The sequence below is a fragment of the Apteryx mantelli genome, chromosome 13, assembly GCF_036417845.1.
Source record: "Apteryx mantelli isolate bAptMan1 chromosome 13, bAptMan1.hap1, whole genome shotgun sequence".
NCBI classification, from domain to species: Eukaryota; Metazoa; Chordata; class Aves; order Apterygiformes; family Apterygidae; genus Apteryx; species Apteryx mantelli.
Genome location: NC_089990.1, coordinates 15,750,950 through 15,764,702, shown reverse-complemented (window position 1 = coordinate 15,764,702; position 13,753 = coordinate 15,750,950). Strand labels below are relative to the sequence as shown.

Genomic DNA, 13,753 nt, shown 5'->3' with positions numbered 1-13,753 from the left:
ACACATATACAGTAATATCTACAGTGACACATATTCAGAGAGCATTTTTGTCATGATTTAAGACATTGACCAGGCGACAAAAAAAAAAAAGCTGTAACAACTTTTATTGTCCTTTTTCTTTTCTTTTTTAAACACAGTAACAAAGCTATTTATGCAAGTTTCACAGTCTCATCCTCACCAGAAATTTCATAGTGTCATAGAACAGCTGAGGTTGGAAGGGACCTCTGGAGATCACCTATAGTTCAAACTCCCTGCTCAAGGCAGTGTCAGGAAGTAGCTGGCTGCTCAGGACCTTTTCCAGTCAAGTTCCAATGATAGAGATCAGAACTTCCAAGAGAAGATCCTATCCTCTAGCTGATTTACAGACATAACATTATTGTTTGCTCTTCTGTTCAGAAAGGTTAGGAGGACAGCACTAGGAGAAAGTCACCCTAATTGACTATGAATTGAAACACCTGAAAAACCCCCAAACCCCAAAAGAAAAAAAAACCCACACCACCACATCTTGGGCTGGTAAGCATTTTCCTCTCACTTGTCAGTAGCCTTTGAAGGACCAAGGGAGTTAAAGTAGAAGTATCTTCTGAAATAATAGTCAGTATGCAAAAGAGTACCTTGGGTTTTTTTTGGTTTTTTTTTTTTTTTTTAAGTGGGTTTACTGTACCATGTAATCCTCCTCTGCCTCCACTACCTGAAGGCTGTAGTGCTGCTGTCTCTCTGCTCTAAACCACTGATAAATCCAAGTGCTCCACAAGCAAGTCAGAAGAGTACTGCTATTGAGTAAGCAAGGGAACAGAAGTGACTTCCTTCTAACTCCCTTGATACTTGTGCTGAGAAGTTTCTTTTTAGCTATGTATAGAAATGTTAGCATTCTAGAAGCTAAAGATCCAATGATGGCTACTGCACTGGTTGGACACCTACCAAGTTATGAATGGTCTGGAGGTTTTAAAGGTGCTATCTTCCGGCAACAGTAAATTAAAACTTAATTAAACTTAAACTGGATACAGTCCCTACTGTTAAGCTCTGATCCTGCCACCCAGTGGCTGAACATCTGGCCAGAATAAGTAAAGGGGCATGGCCAAGCAAAGGAATGATAAGCAATAGTATTAGCTAGTTTTTGCTCCCTATACAAAAGAAAACAAGCATTGCAGACTACTGGAGAAGTGATGAATTCAGAAGCAAATGCAACATAAAAAGCTGAACTGTCTACAAAGTCTCTTCAACTATGAAATGGCAATTAGCTGCAGAAAAAAAAAGTTTAAGGTTTTCGAACCATATGGCCACTGTATACAAGAAATCCGCATACAATGCTGCTTTTTCAATTGCACCAGAGACTATTTCTTAAAAATAAAATTGCCAGCATTTTTCTTTAATTTCTCTACTTTTGTTATTCCTCCATATTGTGCATTCTGAACACGTGTTTTTCATCCCATGCTACAGATAAAAGCCATGTTTTTTAAAAGAATCAGTTATAAGAAGCCTTTATAGATTGAAAACTTAGTATAACATCAATTTATCAATTGCCTTTGGGATCAAACAGATTTTGATCATCACCCTATTGTTATCATGTTAAGTACTGTTAGAAAAACCTCAGTGGTAAAGTGACATCATTTTCCTCACCTTTAAATAATTAAGATGATAATCCAGAAGAACAGTTGCATTAGTGATGCTATCCTTGGTTCCCACAAACACAAATGGTACCATTCCCTAAAACACAATGATATATTTTGAAAACCCCATGGTTATTAATTAAACATCAGATACTGAAGAGAACAAAATGTATTACTACAATCTTAAAAATTTTTACAACATGGATAAGCATTAATTCAAAAGTAACTGAGACAACAGTATATTTACATTTTGACATTTACTGGATCATCTAAACTAATTCCCTTCATGGAAAGAGCTAATTTTGTTTTCTAAGAGAACACAAAGCCTCATTTTATATATTAAGTCACAATAGAGTAGGCTTACTTTCCTGCCTGTCTAGGCAGGAAACAATGCACAAAATTAATTTGTATTTACATTGTGTGTATCACAATGGCAAAGTTTTCCTAACAACGTAAAAAAACAGATCAGTTTAAAATGCTTCAGATTTCCTCCCTTCCTTCAAAGTTAACATCACTTTGACGAACACACAATGTCTGTTTGCTCACACCAGGTACTTTTAGGCTATGGCTCAGTAAAGCAGCCTTTGAGCTTATTAAAAAGTAAACCAAATTAATATCTGGACAAATATCTGGCAAAACTTGATCCTTCTTATCCAACACCCAATTCTTAAAAGGCAAACAAACAAACAAAAGATTCATGAAGGTAAACTTAGTGCTCCAGACAACAACCACCAATTTATGTGCCTGTTACCTTTCAAGCATGTTTAAATATCCTGAAAATGTAGATCTGGTGTTGATGAAGAAATTCTAGTGTTTGAAATACTGATGCTTAAAGACTTAAAAATAAAACAAAAAAAAACCAAAACAAACAAACAAAAAAACCACACACCAAACAAACACCCAACCAAGCAACCCCCCCCCCCCCAAACTTGGGAAGCCAAAGCGGGCTAAGGGCCCTGACTGCTGAAAACAAGTGAGCTTTAGCAGATAAGGATAGTTTCCACACCAAAAGATCCAACGCTGAAGTACTTAACTCTTGTACCAATTGCAGTCTCACCACGGCCGTATAAGCTTCACTGTGAACTGCAGAAGCCAACCTGAAAGTCTAGTAAGTGCTCAGTTACTGAAACCTATGCCAGTGCAGATATACAGCCTGGCTATCCCTACTGAGCTAATTTAAAGTTCCTTTTGGTCTCTCATTGTGACCTCTAAGCGTACCTTCAACTTGCACATACCCTTTGCAAGACTGTCAACCAAATAAGTCACTTGCAAAAGTGAAATAGAGACACAGATGTCTTGAAAACTAAAAAAAAAAAACCACACATGCACAGTACGCTAAAGTTCCCTAAAAGCGTGGAAAAGGCAACAAGTCTATAATTTGTCTTTGCTTTTTGTTTTTGTCTTTTACGCAAAAATGACTTTCATGAGATCTTTTTTATCCGAGTTGCACAGCAAGACAAAAAATTTCACATTTCTTCTTATCCTAAGAAGCCTCAGCACTAACACTACCTTCAATGAGCATCAGAAATCCTTTAACCACAGGCAAGGTTGACTGAAATATTTCATTTTCCGGGTTATTTTAAGTTTCATATACATTTAATATAACTTAATCAATGGCAATTAAACTTCTTCTGAACTGACCTTAAATAGCGCAGTATCAAGATCACAAGACAAGTGACTTAATATGGCATTTAAGGCAAAGGTAAACACTACTTGTAGCTTTCAGCAGGGGATTCTACTACACAAGCCAAGTTCATTAGGCAAAGAATTCCAACTCAAACTATAAAACTGGAAAATAAGTACTGATAAGATTTTGACCAGTAACAATATCAAACAATTTTAGTCTCAAATGAACTTCAAAGCGCTTATTCATTTATTGAACTTTATTTCTGTCTTCAAAGCAAAAGCACCTCTATCTTCAACTTACTTTCAGTGTTCAATACTGAGCAGACTCATCTGCATAAGTAATTTAGAGCTAAAATTATATATTGTATATATTACTATAATAAACAATTCTAATATATCATTTTAAAAGATAAAAAGATATCATTTATAACAGGAGGTTTAGGCTCCTGTTATAAAACTATGGGAGTTATGAAACAGTACTTGAAATTTATGTGTAGGATTTTAACATCTCAGCCATAAGAAATAAGAACCCAATTCTGAACTAAAATTTACAAGTGAACTACTGGTCTTTACAAAAAGAAAGGCTGCAATATTCAAGTCTATACATGAGAAGATTAATGCACATTCACTTCAAATATGACAAAAAATAAGCTTAAAAACTCATTCTTACCTGCCACGGTTTGACCTCAGGTTTCTGAGTTTCTCCTGGTATAATAGAGGACAAAACTAACACCTAAAGCAGCATAAGAAATGCAGGTGTTAGTGATGTCATGAACAGGAAAAACAGAGAAGTCTGAATGCAGAACTTGGCAGGTAAAAAGGCTTTCAATTCACCTTTAAATTTGTTTTTTTTGTATTGAAGAACGTCAAACAAACAAGCTTTTTCAAGACAGAAAACAAGCCTGATAACCTATTTGCAGCCATGGCTACTTCTCTTTTACTTTACTTTTGTTCTGTAGGCTGACACATTAAAAATATCAAAATCTTTAGGCCTGCAGCAAAAAAGGCACCCTTTTGCCTATTAAGATGGTCAACAATTTTATGCTGTAAGATAAAACATGACAGAAGTGAATCCGTTATCTCTGAACACTAAGTTGACTATCTTACCTTTTCAGACAGAAAACTAGTAATAAAACAGAAAAAAAACTTACATAATTCATTAGCCACCATTTACAGAGAGATGGAAACTGGACTGTGGGTCTTCTATAATAAATTTACTGGGATGATACCAAAGATGAAATAACTATTCAAGCAAGAATATAAAAGTTCTAAAAATATATTTCATATCTTATTTCAAGTAGTAAGAAGGTTCCTCACCTAGTACATATTTAGACTTCTGCATAAATAAGAGGTTACTTTTTTAATTTAAGCACTTTTCACATTTGAAATTACATGGAATCTTTTCTCATCGAGATGCTGGAATTTTTGTGCTTCACGTTTTCTTTGCAAACCTGCAACCTCTCCCCCCAACACAGGCCCATATAAAAGCACCTTAAATTCTCAAATTACACAGGTCAAGACACTTCATTGAAACCCTCTACAAGGTCAGCAGGTCAAAAAGAATGTATCATTTTGTGTACTGTACTTTAGCAAATCTGGCACTTAACATCACATCTGTTTATGGTAGTTTTCGCTAAGTCTCAATTTATAGCCTAATATGAATTCAAATAATGTTTAAAAAGAGAGGATTACACAAGAAGGCACAGGTTTTTCATCACAATAACAAAAATAACTAGTAAAAATCAAAAGAGATTAAACTGAAAGCAAGTTTATGAATGAAAACAGTAAGTTTTGCATATACTGATTTACAACTTAATCAGTGTCTAGAAACAATATTAATACTTCTAATAGGAATAAAATGAAATCTTTGAGAAGGTGCATCACCAAAAAGCTTCACACAGCCTTTCTGAAAACACAATGACAAGTCTATATATAATGCCCCTTAGCATTAATAGGGAAATACAATTTTATCAGAAAGACACACGTTAATCAAACTTCATCTTACCACTAGTAAGATAAAAGAGTTTAGTTTACTAGTGGGTAAAAATATAACCACCAATTAGCACATACAAAAGTCACATTAACCAAAAACATACCTCCTCTTGTGGAATATTTTTATCATTTTCAGCCTCAATTCTCACTCTTACAACACCCGATTTGTCCACTATCTCCTGAATCAGTTTTCCATTTTTTCCTATTACTTTTCCTACATAAAGAACATACAAACATTCCATTGTTAGGGCTCTCCCCCAAACCTGAAAGTGTTACTTTAATTTAAAAAGATGGTTTAGTACCAGTGCAAGAACTTGTCAAAAATGACTTAATAGTTCGTAACAAAGATTTAGTCAATGAGCCATGGACTAACATGTCTAAATAAACCTGGGACATTAACTTTAATAATACTTCAAAGCAACCACTGCAGCATACAGGAAGAGAGGTATTTTATTATCCTAAAGCAAAGCAAAATCATTAATTTGTTTTTAAAAATTTTAGTTAATGAGATTTTCTGATATTACTGACAATATTGTTCAGGCAAGACTGGTAAAATTCTCTTCTCAGAAACTAAGTTTTTTAGAGATATTTGAAAATAACTTAGAATTCATTAAAAAAATCAAAAATAAAACCTTAATTAAACCCCTCTTAAACACAAAAGACATTGTTCCTACTGTTCAAAGCTAAATAAAATCTCATTTTTGTATTTCAAGGTTGTTAGCATGAATTTTTAATTCCTACACATTTGTAGAAAACATGACAAGACATGGCCAATATGCTCTTCCTTGACCACAAAGGCTGCTCTGAGAGTCAAAAACTTCTGTTGAGTATACGGTATTTCATTTCATCACACATCATTGGTAAATATAACAGAAGCTTACAAATAAGTGTGCCTACTCTACATCTATTGTTTTTAAATTGCTATAGAGATGAGGGGCCACATTTGTGACAAAGTACTAGTCCCAGAGCTACAAAAATTTCACACTGCTTCAACACCAACTTTCATACATGCCTGACAAGCTATTGAAGTATCTGCATCTAGAAGTGTGTGTGTGTATCTATATATAGTATACCATATGTATGGATGTATACACACAAACACATTTTAAGGCATTCAGTAATCTTCGTTACCTTTTGAATTAAACTATGTATTTTTGTGTTGTTTTATAGCAATAACGCATTAAGAATTTATTCACAATGACTGCATGCATTCTTGGGGCCTTCATTAATGGAACTCTATTAAATGTTTTGGGGGGTATTTTCTTAATCATTGGGTGCCTTAACCTGGCATTCAGTTCATCCCACAATGCTGGTTCTAAACTAACAATATTTCAAATGTACAAAGACAATCAAAAAGACAAATACTAGTCCAGGAAATGATGACTCAGAAAATGTGAGACAGCAGATTTATCCACTGCATAGCTGAACACCTCTCAGAGATCTTCGGAAGAAGTCACTTAATTCTTTGGCTCAAGCCAGAAGCTATTCTACCTTGCTTTTAAATATAAAGTGTAATGCTTCTGGTCTAAGGGATCTCCGAGTTGCAAATCAGGAGGCTATCTATCATTGTCAGTGTATTGTAGGTAACTGCATCTAGAAAAAATCTGCAAGGAGCCAGAAAAAAAAATAAAATCCAAAAAAAACTTTGTACCACACACAACTCATTCAAAGAGAAGTTCTTCAAACTTTTATACTGTCCTCCCCTTCTAAAAGGGAACAACAGTTCTCAGAAGACATTTTTCCTTAATGTTTCAGTTATTTTCCAGAATTGACATACCTACTAAGTTTCTTGGGACTTGTATGACATCTTCAGCAAATTCAAGGTAACTTCTTGCCTTTTTCACTGCATCTTGATCCTAAAACAGACCGGTGTAGGAGAGAAACCCACTCAGTTCTACTTTTTTTTTTTTTTTTTTTTTTTTTAAAGTAAAGCTGTGGAGAAGGGAACTTACCTCTCCATAAATATGGAATGTGCAGGTATCTTCATCGAGATCAATAGCAGTTACTCCAGGGACTTTTCTGGCTTGCTGAATATTAGCACCATGAGTGCCAATGGCCAAACCCATTAGGTCTTCACGTACAACAAACTGTTCATGAAATCGTGATGCAAGTTGTCTAGAACTCTGAAGAAAAACAGATACTGTTAGTTTGTTTTGATTTTTAGTACATTCAAGGGTAGGGGGGAAAATCAATATTAATTTAGAGCTGATTCTTTACTCAGGTACTTGGCTTACTTTTCATTTTAAACAATCCTTTTAATGCATTTATTTTCACTTCAAAAACACTCACAAGAGTATTCTTTAAAAAGAAGTCCCAACATACTATCTTTTCAAATATTAAAATAAAGTTAATTTCTACTTGTCTTGACACCTCTATATTTTGAATTACACAGTATCTATGGCTATCAAAAGTGTTACTAGGTAAGACAGTGTTCATATAAAAAAGTAAAATTAGAGAGTTAAGTATTGATTACTAAAGTAAACCCTGTGATCTCTGGGGAAAAAAAAATACATCCATATCAATAGCTAGGGGGAAACAGCAATAACTCAGTCACCGGTCACAAAGCTTACAGAGAAAACAGAGTAACTATGTGGATACCTAGCGTGCATTAAAAAAAATAAAATGAAGAATCAATTTCTATGCAAGACAACACAGAAATAAAGGTATAACTGCAACGTTGCTGAATTTCAGATAAGTATCATCTTAGGAATTTTCATACAGGAATCACACACTTCTACCAATACAGAAGGGTCAGTCTGAGACTCTCAAACAGTCACATGCTGTTAAGACAAAATTCCCTGCTTCAATAGGGCAGTAATGACGACTAGAGACTATACAAATGAATAGACTGAGTCACCTGTGTGAGGCCCAAGTACCCTCAAATTAAATACTCTTTTTGCAACTCTGATCACCTTTGCATAAAGCTGCTAAAATCTAATTAACACTACAAAATGGCTTGCAGGATCACAATAAGGATCTCCTACACAAAGCAAGATATCAAGCAAAAAGTCTTTCAGATCTGGCATAGGATTTCTAAAACAACTTTGAAAAAAATATACCTACTAGTAACCTGGATAAGATTTGCACAAAAAAACCAATGTAACAAGCAGGAAAAAAGATGACTCCAATGACCATTGTAAACAACTTTCTAAAGCAGGCCTCAGTTTCCAAGTTCACCTTCCAACTACATTAGCAAGCTCTGATTTACTGCACACGTATATACACATGTGCCCATATGTAAAATACAGTTTCAACATTTTCTTAACTGTATAAAACTTCCACCACAAGGCAAGCATGCAGAAGACAGCTGGGAACAGAAGGAGGTTTTTGAGAAATATCTTACAAAACATTCTGGAGTTGGACAGTGCAGAAAATACTCAAATGGGCAAGAAACCTAGATTTTGGCACCATCCATACAATTCGACATTGATATGAACAGTCTCTGTCAATCCTACATGGCTCAGATTATTAGCATGAACAGACCCCATGAGTGCAAGGAAACATACTCAGGAAATGTTGAATTGTGTGCAGCTCAGAACAGGTCAAGCAAAGGGGAAACTGTTGCAGAAAAGTGGGCTTTCTGTCTTTTTCAAAAACAATCACTTGTTTACAAAGACAAAAATAATGACTGATAACTTTCTCCTATGCAGCCTTATCACACTTTCAAAAAACAAACAGATGCAGTTTTCTTGTAGGGATGCTTGCACTATATAAGACAGTAAAATCACTAAGTTTGGTTACTGTGAGAACTAAAGAAACATATGGCGAGAAATAGATAAAATATAAATACATAAAAAGAAACATACATTGTTTATGGCAATGAAGTTGTCATACATTTAAAGGAAGTCACTATACTTAAATCCACAAAGAGCAAACATGAAGTGTGCAAAAAATGTCATAATTTACCAAAGTGAGTAAAATTCTTATGTAAAAATATGTGCACTATTCACAAATGCCTGAGCATAACAGACCACATGAAAGGAACAATAACTTAATGCACCCAGAGAAGACAGACTCTCTCTGTTGGAAATTCTCTATTAAGAAAAATGGAAAGAATGTTTTGCAAGGGGAGGGGGAACAAAAACAAAAAAATGGATAAAGCTGTGTATTGTCTTTCCAGAGCCAAGATATATAACCCCACGGATTTTTTTGCATTGCAATCAAAGTTGCAGAGACAAGCCTACTGCAGAGACATATATCAACCCACTTTAAATTAGTAAGTTTGGACACTAATAAAAGTTCAACCTCAACAATATGGAACTCTACAGAGGTTGAGAAAACATCAAGTGGCCCACACTAAGCTCTGTTCTCTCCCAGCTAAAATGCTACCATTATCTGACCCAGTCAGCTTAAAACTGTTGATAAATGACCTGCATTACATCCATCACACAGAGAATTGGCTACAGCAGACAGCGGTAAGCATCCAAAGGCATTATGAAATACTTCATATATTCAGAGCTCTATCAAACATTTCATTAACTAAATCACAGACAACTCAGAAATCAAACATTACTTTGAATGCTTACAAATCTACATTCCAACAGATAATCCAGATGCTGATATGCTAGCTGACATCTGCTACAGGCCACCAAATCAGTATAGAGAACAGGATGACCAAGTGAACAAACCAGTTGTTAAAACAAGTATCTAAAATATGTAGAGAAGATGAAGCTGCATCATCATAAGAGACCTTGACTATGACAATCAGACTGCAGTTATATTATCCATACTAAAATACTATTAGAACGTCTGTAAATTATGTATTTCAAGATGTACTGTATCCAGACATAGGAAATCCTGTCTTCTACTTTCTTCTTGACAGATTAAGGAGAAATAACTATACAAATAAAATGAATTAATAGCTAGGTAGAGGCCCTGACTGAATTACTTTCAGACAGAATAAAATACAAACTAGAATGCAAAACAAGTATTTGCAGATTTGGGCACTTTAGCATGTCAAACTAAGAACTAAACCACACCCACTGGAAAAATTATGCAAACAAAAATAACTGGTTATTTTACTTGATGCTCTAAAAGTTACACTTGAGAAGGCCATGCAGGTCAAGAAGCCAATACGCAAAAAAGAAAGAAGGTACAAGATACAACAAATGGAACTAAAAAAGAAGCTAGTATAGCGATTATAGCTCAGAAAACAGAAAAGGTAAAACTAACGGAATAAAAAAGTGTCAATGAGACATGTATAGTTAGGAGAGTTCAAGACATACAAAGGATTTTATTTGATGGAAACAATGAACTGTTAATAATAATACATTAAAGCCCAAAGCATGAACTAAATATTTCAGCAAATAGACATGTACAGTCTGATTGTATGTCAATTAGACACATTCAACCGGAAGCACAAGTATGAATTTTACTATCTGAAATCTCTTTTGTTTCCAATTTGGCTGAAATTGGCATATTTAATAAAAGTACAGAAAACACAAACAACAAAATGAAAAATATCAATACATCTGCCAACTGTTGTCACACTGAAAATTATAACCATATATATTTATCTCACAACAACCTTAGCTTTTAACTACTGTTCAGATAGAACCTGAAGTCCAATAAAGGTTTTCTAGTCAGAATCAGTAGCAAAAAGTTTCAGGCTTATGATGAGAGCAAAAATCCAAGATTAGTTTGGGAAAGGAATCAGGCTGCTGGCACATGCATTTGTGGGGGCAGGTAAAGAGAATTAGCTCTAAAAAGGTTGTTGTAGTTCTTCCCACCTCCAAAATAATACTTTGCACTTCAAGAGGTAAACTGCCCACACAACTGTCAGCTCTGGAGGAAGATAAAGAATAATGAATTACTGAAGAGCTACAATGAGGTGCTCAAGAAAGAGCACCAATGAAGGGAAACTGGTCCTTTCTTGATCTTGAAAAAAAATATGACCTAAACAAACTTGGATTACACCTCAGAAATTCAGAAATCAAGAGACTAACAAAAAAGAACTTCTTGTAATCAGCTGTGGGTGCATCTACTGCATGCAAGAGGCCTGAACTATTACTTTAAATAACTACTACATTATACACCACTTCAAGTTAAACAAAAACAGATGTAACCCTTGGAGGAAGAAAAATAAAAAGAAACCTCACTCTAAAATAACAGAGGTGGTATATGCCCATATAAAATCCTGAATTACAATAGTTCTACTGGTACCTCCAGTTCTTGTCAGTGAATCTAAAGAGAAGTCTTCAGAAATATTGATTTTTTCCTTATTTGTAGATAAGAAAAAGAAGCCATAAAGAAATGTTAATTCTACGGTATAAAGATACCCTTATTTCCTAGCCTACTCTTTTTTCCATGGAGAAGTATGAGTCAAGCTTCTTGCTAGTCAACACCCACTCTTCGATCACAGGAATATCAGAAGCTGTATCTGCTGTAAGATGATTTGCTAACATTTTATCTACAGATATACCACTCCCTTCATACATCCTACCAACAGTCTCACCCCTTCCTATATTTCTATCTCTAATTTTCACTGTGTTTGTTTTTATGCTACCTTATGCATTACTTCCATATTTTACTGCTATCTTTTTTTTTTTTTTAATGGATCCATGTGGGTACAGACTTCCATTTCTACTGCAAGAGCCAGTTCTAATCCATCTCAATGTCATGGTATATCCAATCCTAGCTATATTCAAAAACAAGAATCTAAAGCTATCAGATACGTGGCACTGTCAGCGCAACAGTGGGCAATTATTTTATGGTTCAAACTACGAAAAAAGTGTTAACTGTGTGTGTATACACCTATTTGGTATTTAATGCCACACAAAATCCTGCTGATTAAAACAGGACTGGATAAAAGTGAGCCTTTGTAAGAACAGGCCCTTCAATTGTGAAATCCTTTGTTAGGGTTATGGCTCCATCTGTCTCTAACATCAAAAATAGTATCATTACACAATAATTACTTTCATCCCAATGTAAGTCCTACTAGCTAACAAATGCCCAAGAGTTTTTGCATTCAGTTTATTTCAGGGAAAACAAGTAACATACCTCCAGCTGTTTGCTAGCTTCTTCATTTCTCAAAATCAGGGATAACTTGGTACGAAGACTTCGAAAGTGCATATCAATCAGCATATTTGCCCGCTTTGTTGTTACATCATTGATTGACTAAATTATTAATAAAGAAAACACAGTATTTTACAAATGAACTTTTCAAAACAAACCACTGCAACTGGTACGGTTAGACAGGTGTACTTACCAAAATAATAAGCTGGTGGTTTTCAGAATCATATGTTACAGAAAATGCTCCAACTGCCTTTTTGAAGTCCTTATGTGCAGATTCTTTGGCACACCTGATAATAAAAATGCTATAAAGTTAGAAATAATACTTGCTGCATTTATGTATCACAACCAAAAAGATTCCTTTTTTAAGGAAAAAAATAATAGAATAAATAAGAAAATCTATTTTCAAATTCTCACTTTTCATGCATGTTATTTTATTCCGTTATTTATTTATTAATCTTATCTTGATTTTTTCACACAAGTAAGATTATAAATTTTGGGAGGAAATTTATCTACATGTATATCTATGAAATAACACAACAGTTGAGCAAAACTTTAAATAAAAAAGCTACAGTCATTACATCCAGCTAGTCTGAAACACTGAGCACACCAGGAACTAGTACTATGCATCTTCACTGTAACCACTGCAGCATTCCAATGACCTTATGTTCATCTCATGCTGTGTTTTGCTTCTATAGGCTTCTTCCATATAGTCACTTAGTGAATTTATGTGCTATAACATTAAATTCAAAAATTCTTAGCTTAATCAGTTTGTAGCTTATTCTACATTAGGTCAATAATATGTATCTCAAGAAAGCACCAGGAAATGATCTGAACTTAAAAAAGGAAGTCAATATAACCCGTGTTTTAAAGCTATATGCGTCTGTGAATGACACGTCAGTGTTGTAGAAGAAAACTGCAATTAGTTGTTCTTATATCATACTATGGCATGTTTTGGCTATTGTTACAACTATTTCCGTAGTCATCATTAAAATACCCCATAAACTATAACATATGGCATAGTGTTTTCTTTTGTCTTTAAACAAAGTTGACAAAAAATGGATCCAAGTAAATTTATACTCATCACTAAACAGCCATAAGAATAAAAACCTTAATCTATATTGCACACAAGCCTTAAGCTGTGGAGAGGGTATTTCCTCCTGCAGGACTGAACGGCATTTCAAGCATCATCTTTGCCATTTCTGAACTGTAATCACGTCAACATTTGTGTTTTCTGCATTCATATGTGAAAACCTTAAAAACTCATTTCAAGTAGTGAAAAGCATTTTTATTCCTTCTTGTCTCAGGTTTAAGAAGTTACCTATATTTTGGAAACAAATTATGAACAAGAAACAATTGTACTTACATTTGCCTTAAATCTTCTGGAACTTCCAGTTTGATTTTATGAAAAGTATCTTTTGTTGCAGGTTTGTTGGGGTTCACAGATCTCAAACGCTCAATTGTGACAATTTCGTTGTATGTAGCATCACAGGCTGCATATTCTATTACGTAAAACT

General features: G+C 34.5%; 1 protein-coding gene across 5 annotated transcripts in view; it reads right to left on the bottom strand.

Moving 5' to 3' along the window:
• The window catches only part of FMR1 (fragile X messenger ribonucleoprotein 1), a 33,181-nt gene that overhangs the window by 8,355 nt on the left and 11,073 nt on the right, over positions 1-13,753 (bottom strand). For 4 of the 5 annotated variants that reach the window (XM_067304176.1, XM_067304177.1, XM_067304174.1 and 1 more), the window contains 8 exons: positions 13,603-13,751; positions 12,433-12,526; positions 12,225-12,341; positions 7,178-7,348; positions 7,003-7,081; positions 5,330-5,439; positions 3,904-3,966; positions 1,618-1,704 (listed from right to left, as the gene is read on the bottom strand). In XM_067304176.1, the coding sequence (XP_067160277.1) occupies positions 1,618-1,704; positions 3,904-3,966; positions 5,330-5,439; positions 7,003-7,081; positions 7,178-7,348; positions 12,225-12,341; positions 12,433-12,526; positions 13,603-13,751 (870 nt within the window). The remainder of the gene's footprint in view (positions 1-1,617; positions 1,705-3,903; positions 3,967-5,329; positions 5,440-7,002; positions 7,082-7,177; positions 7,349-12,224; positions 12,342-12,432; positions 12,527-13,602; positions 13,752-13,753) is intronic. The other variant, XM_013946335.2, reaches the window with a different exon arrangement.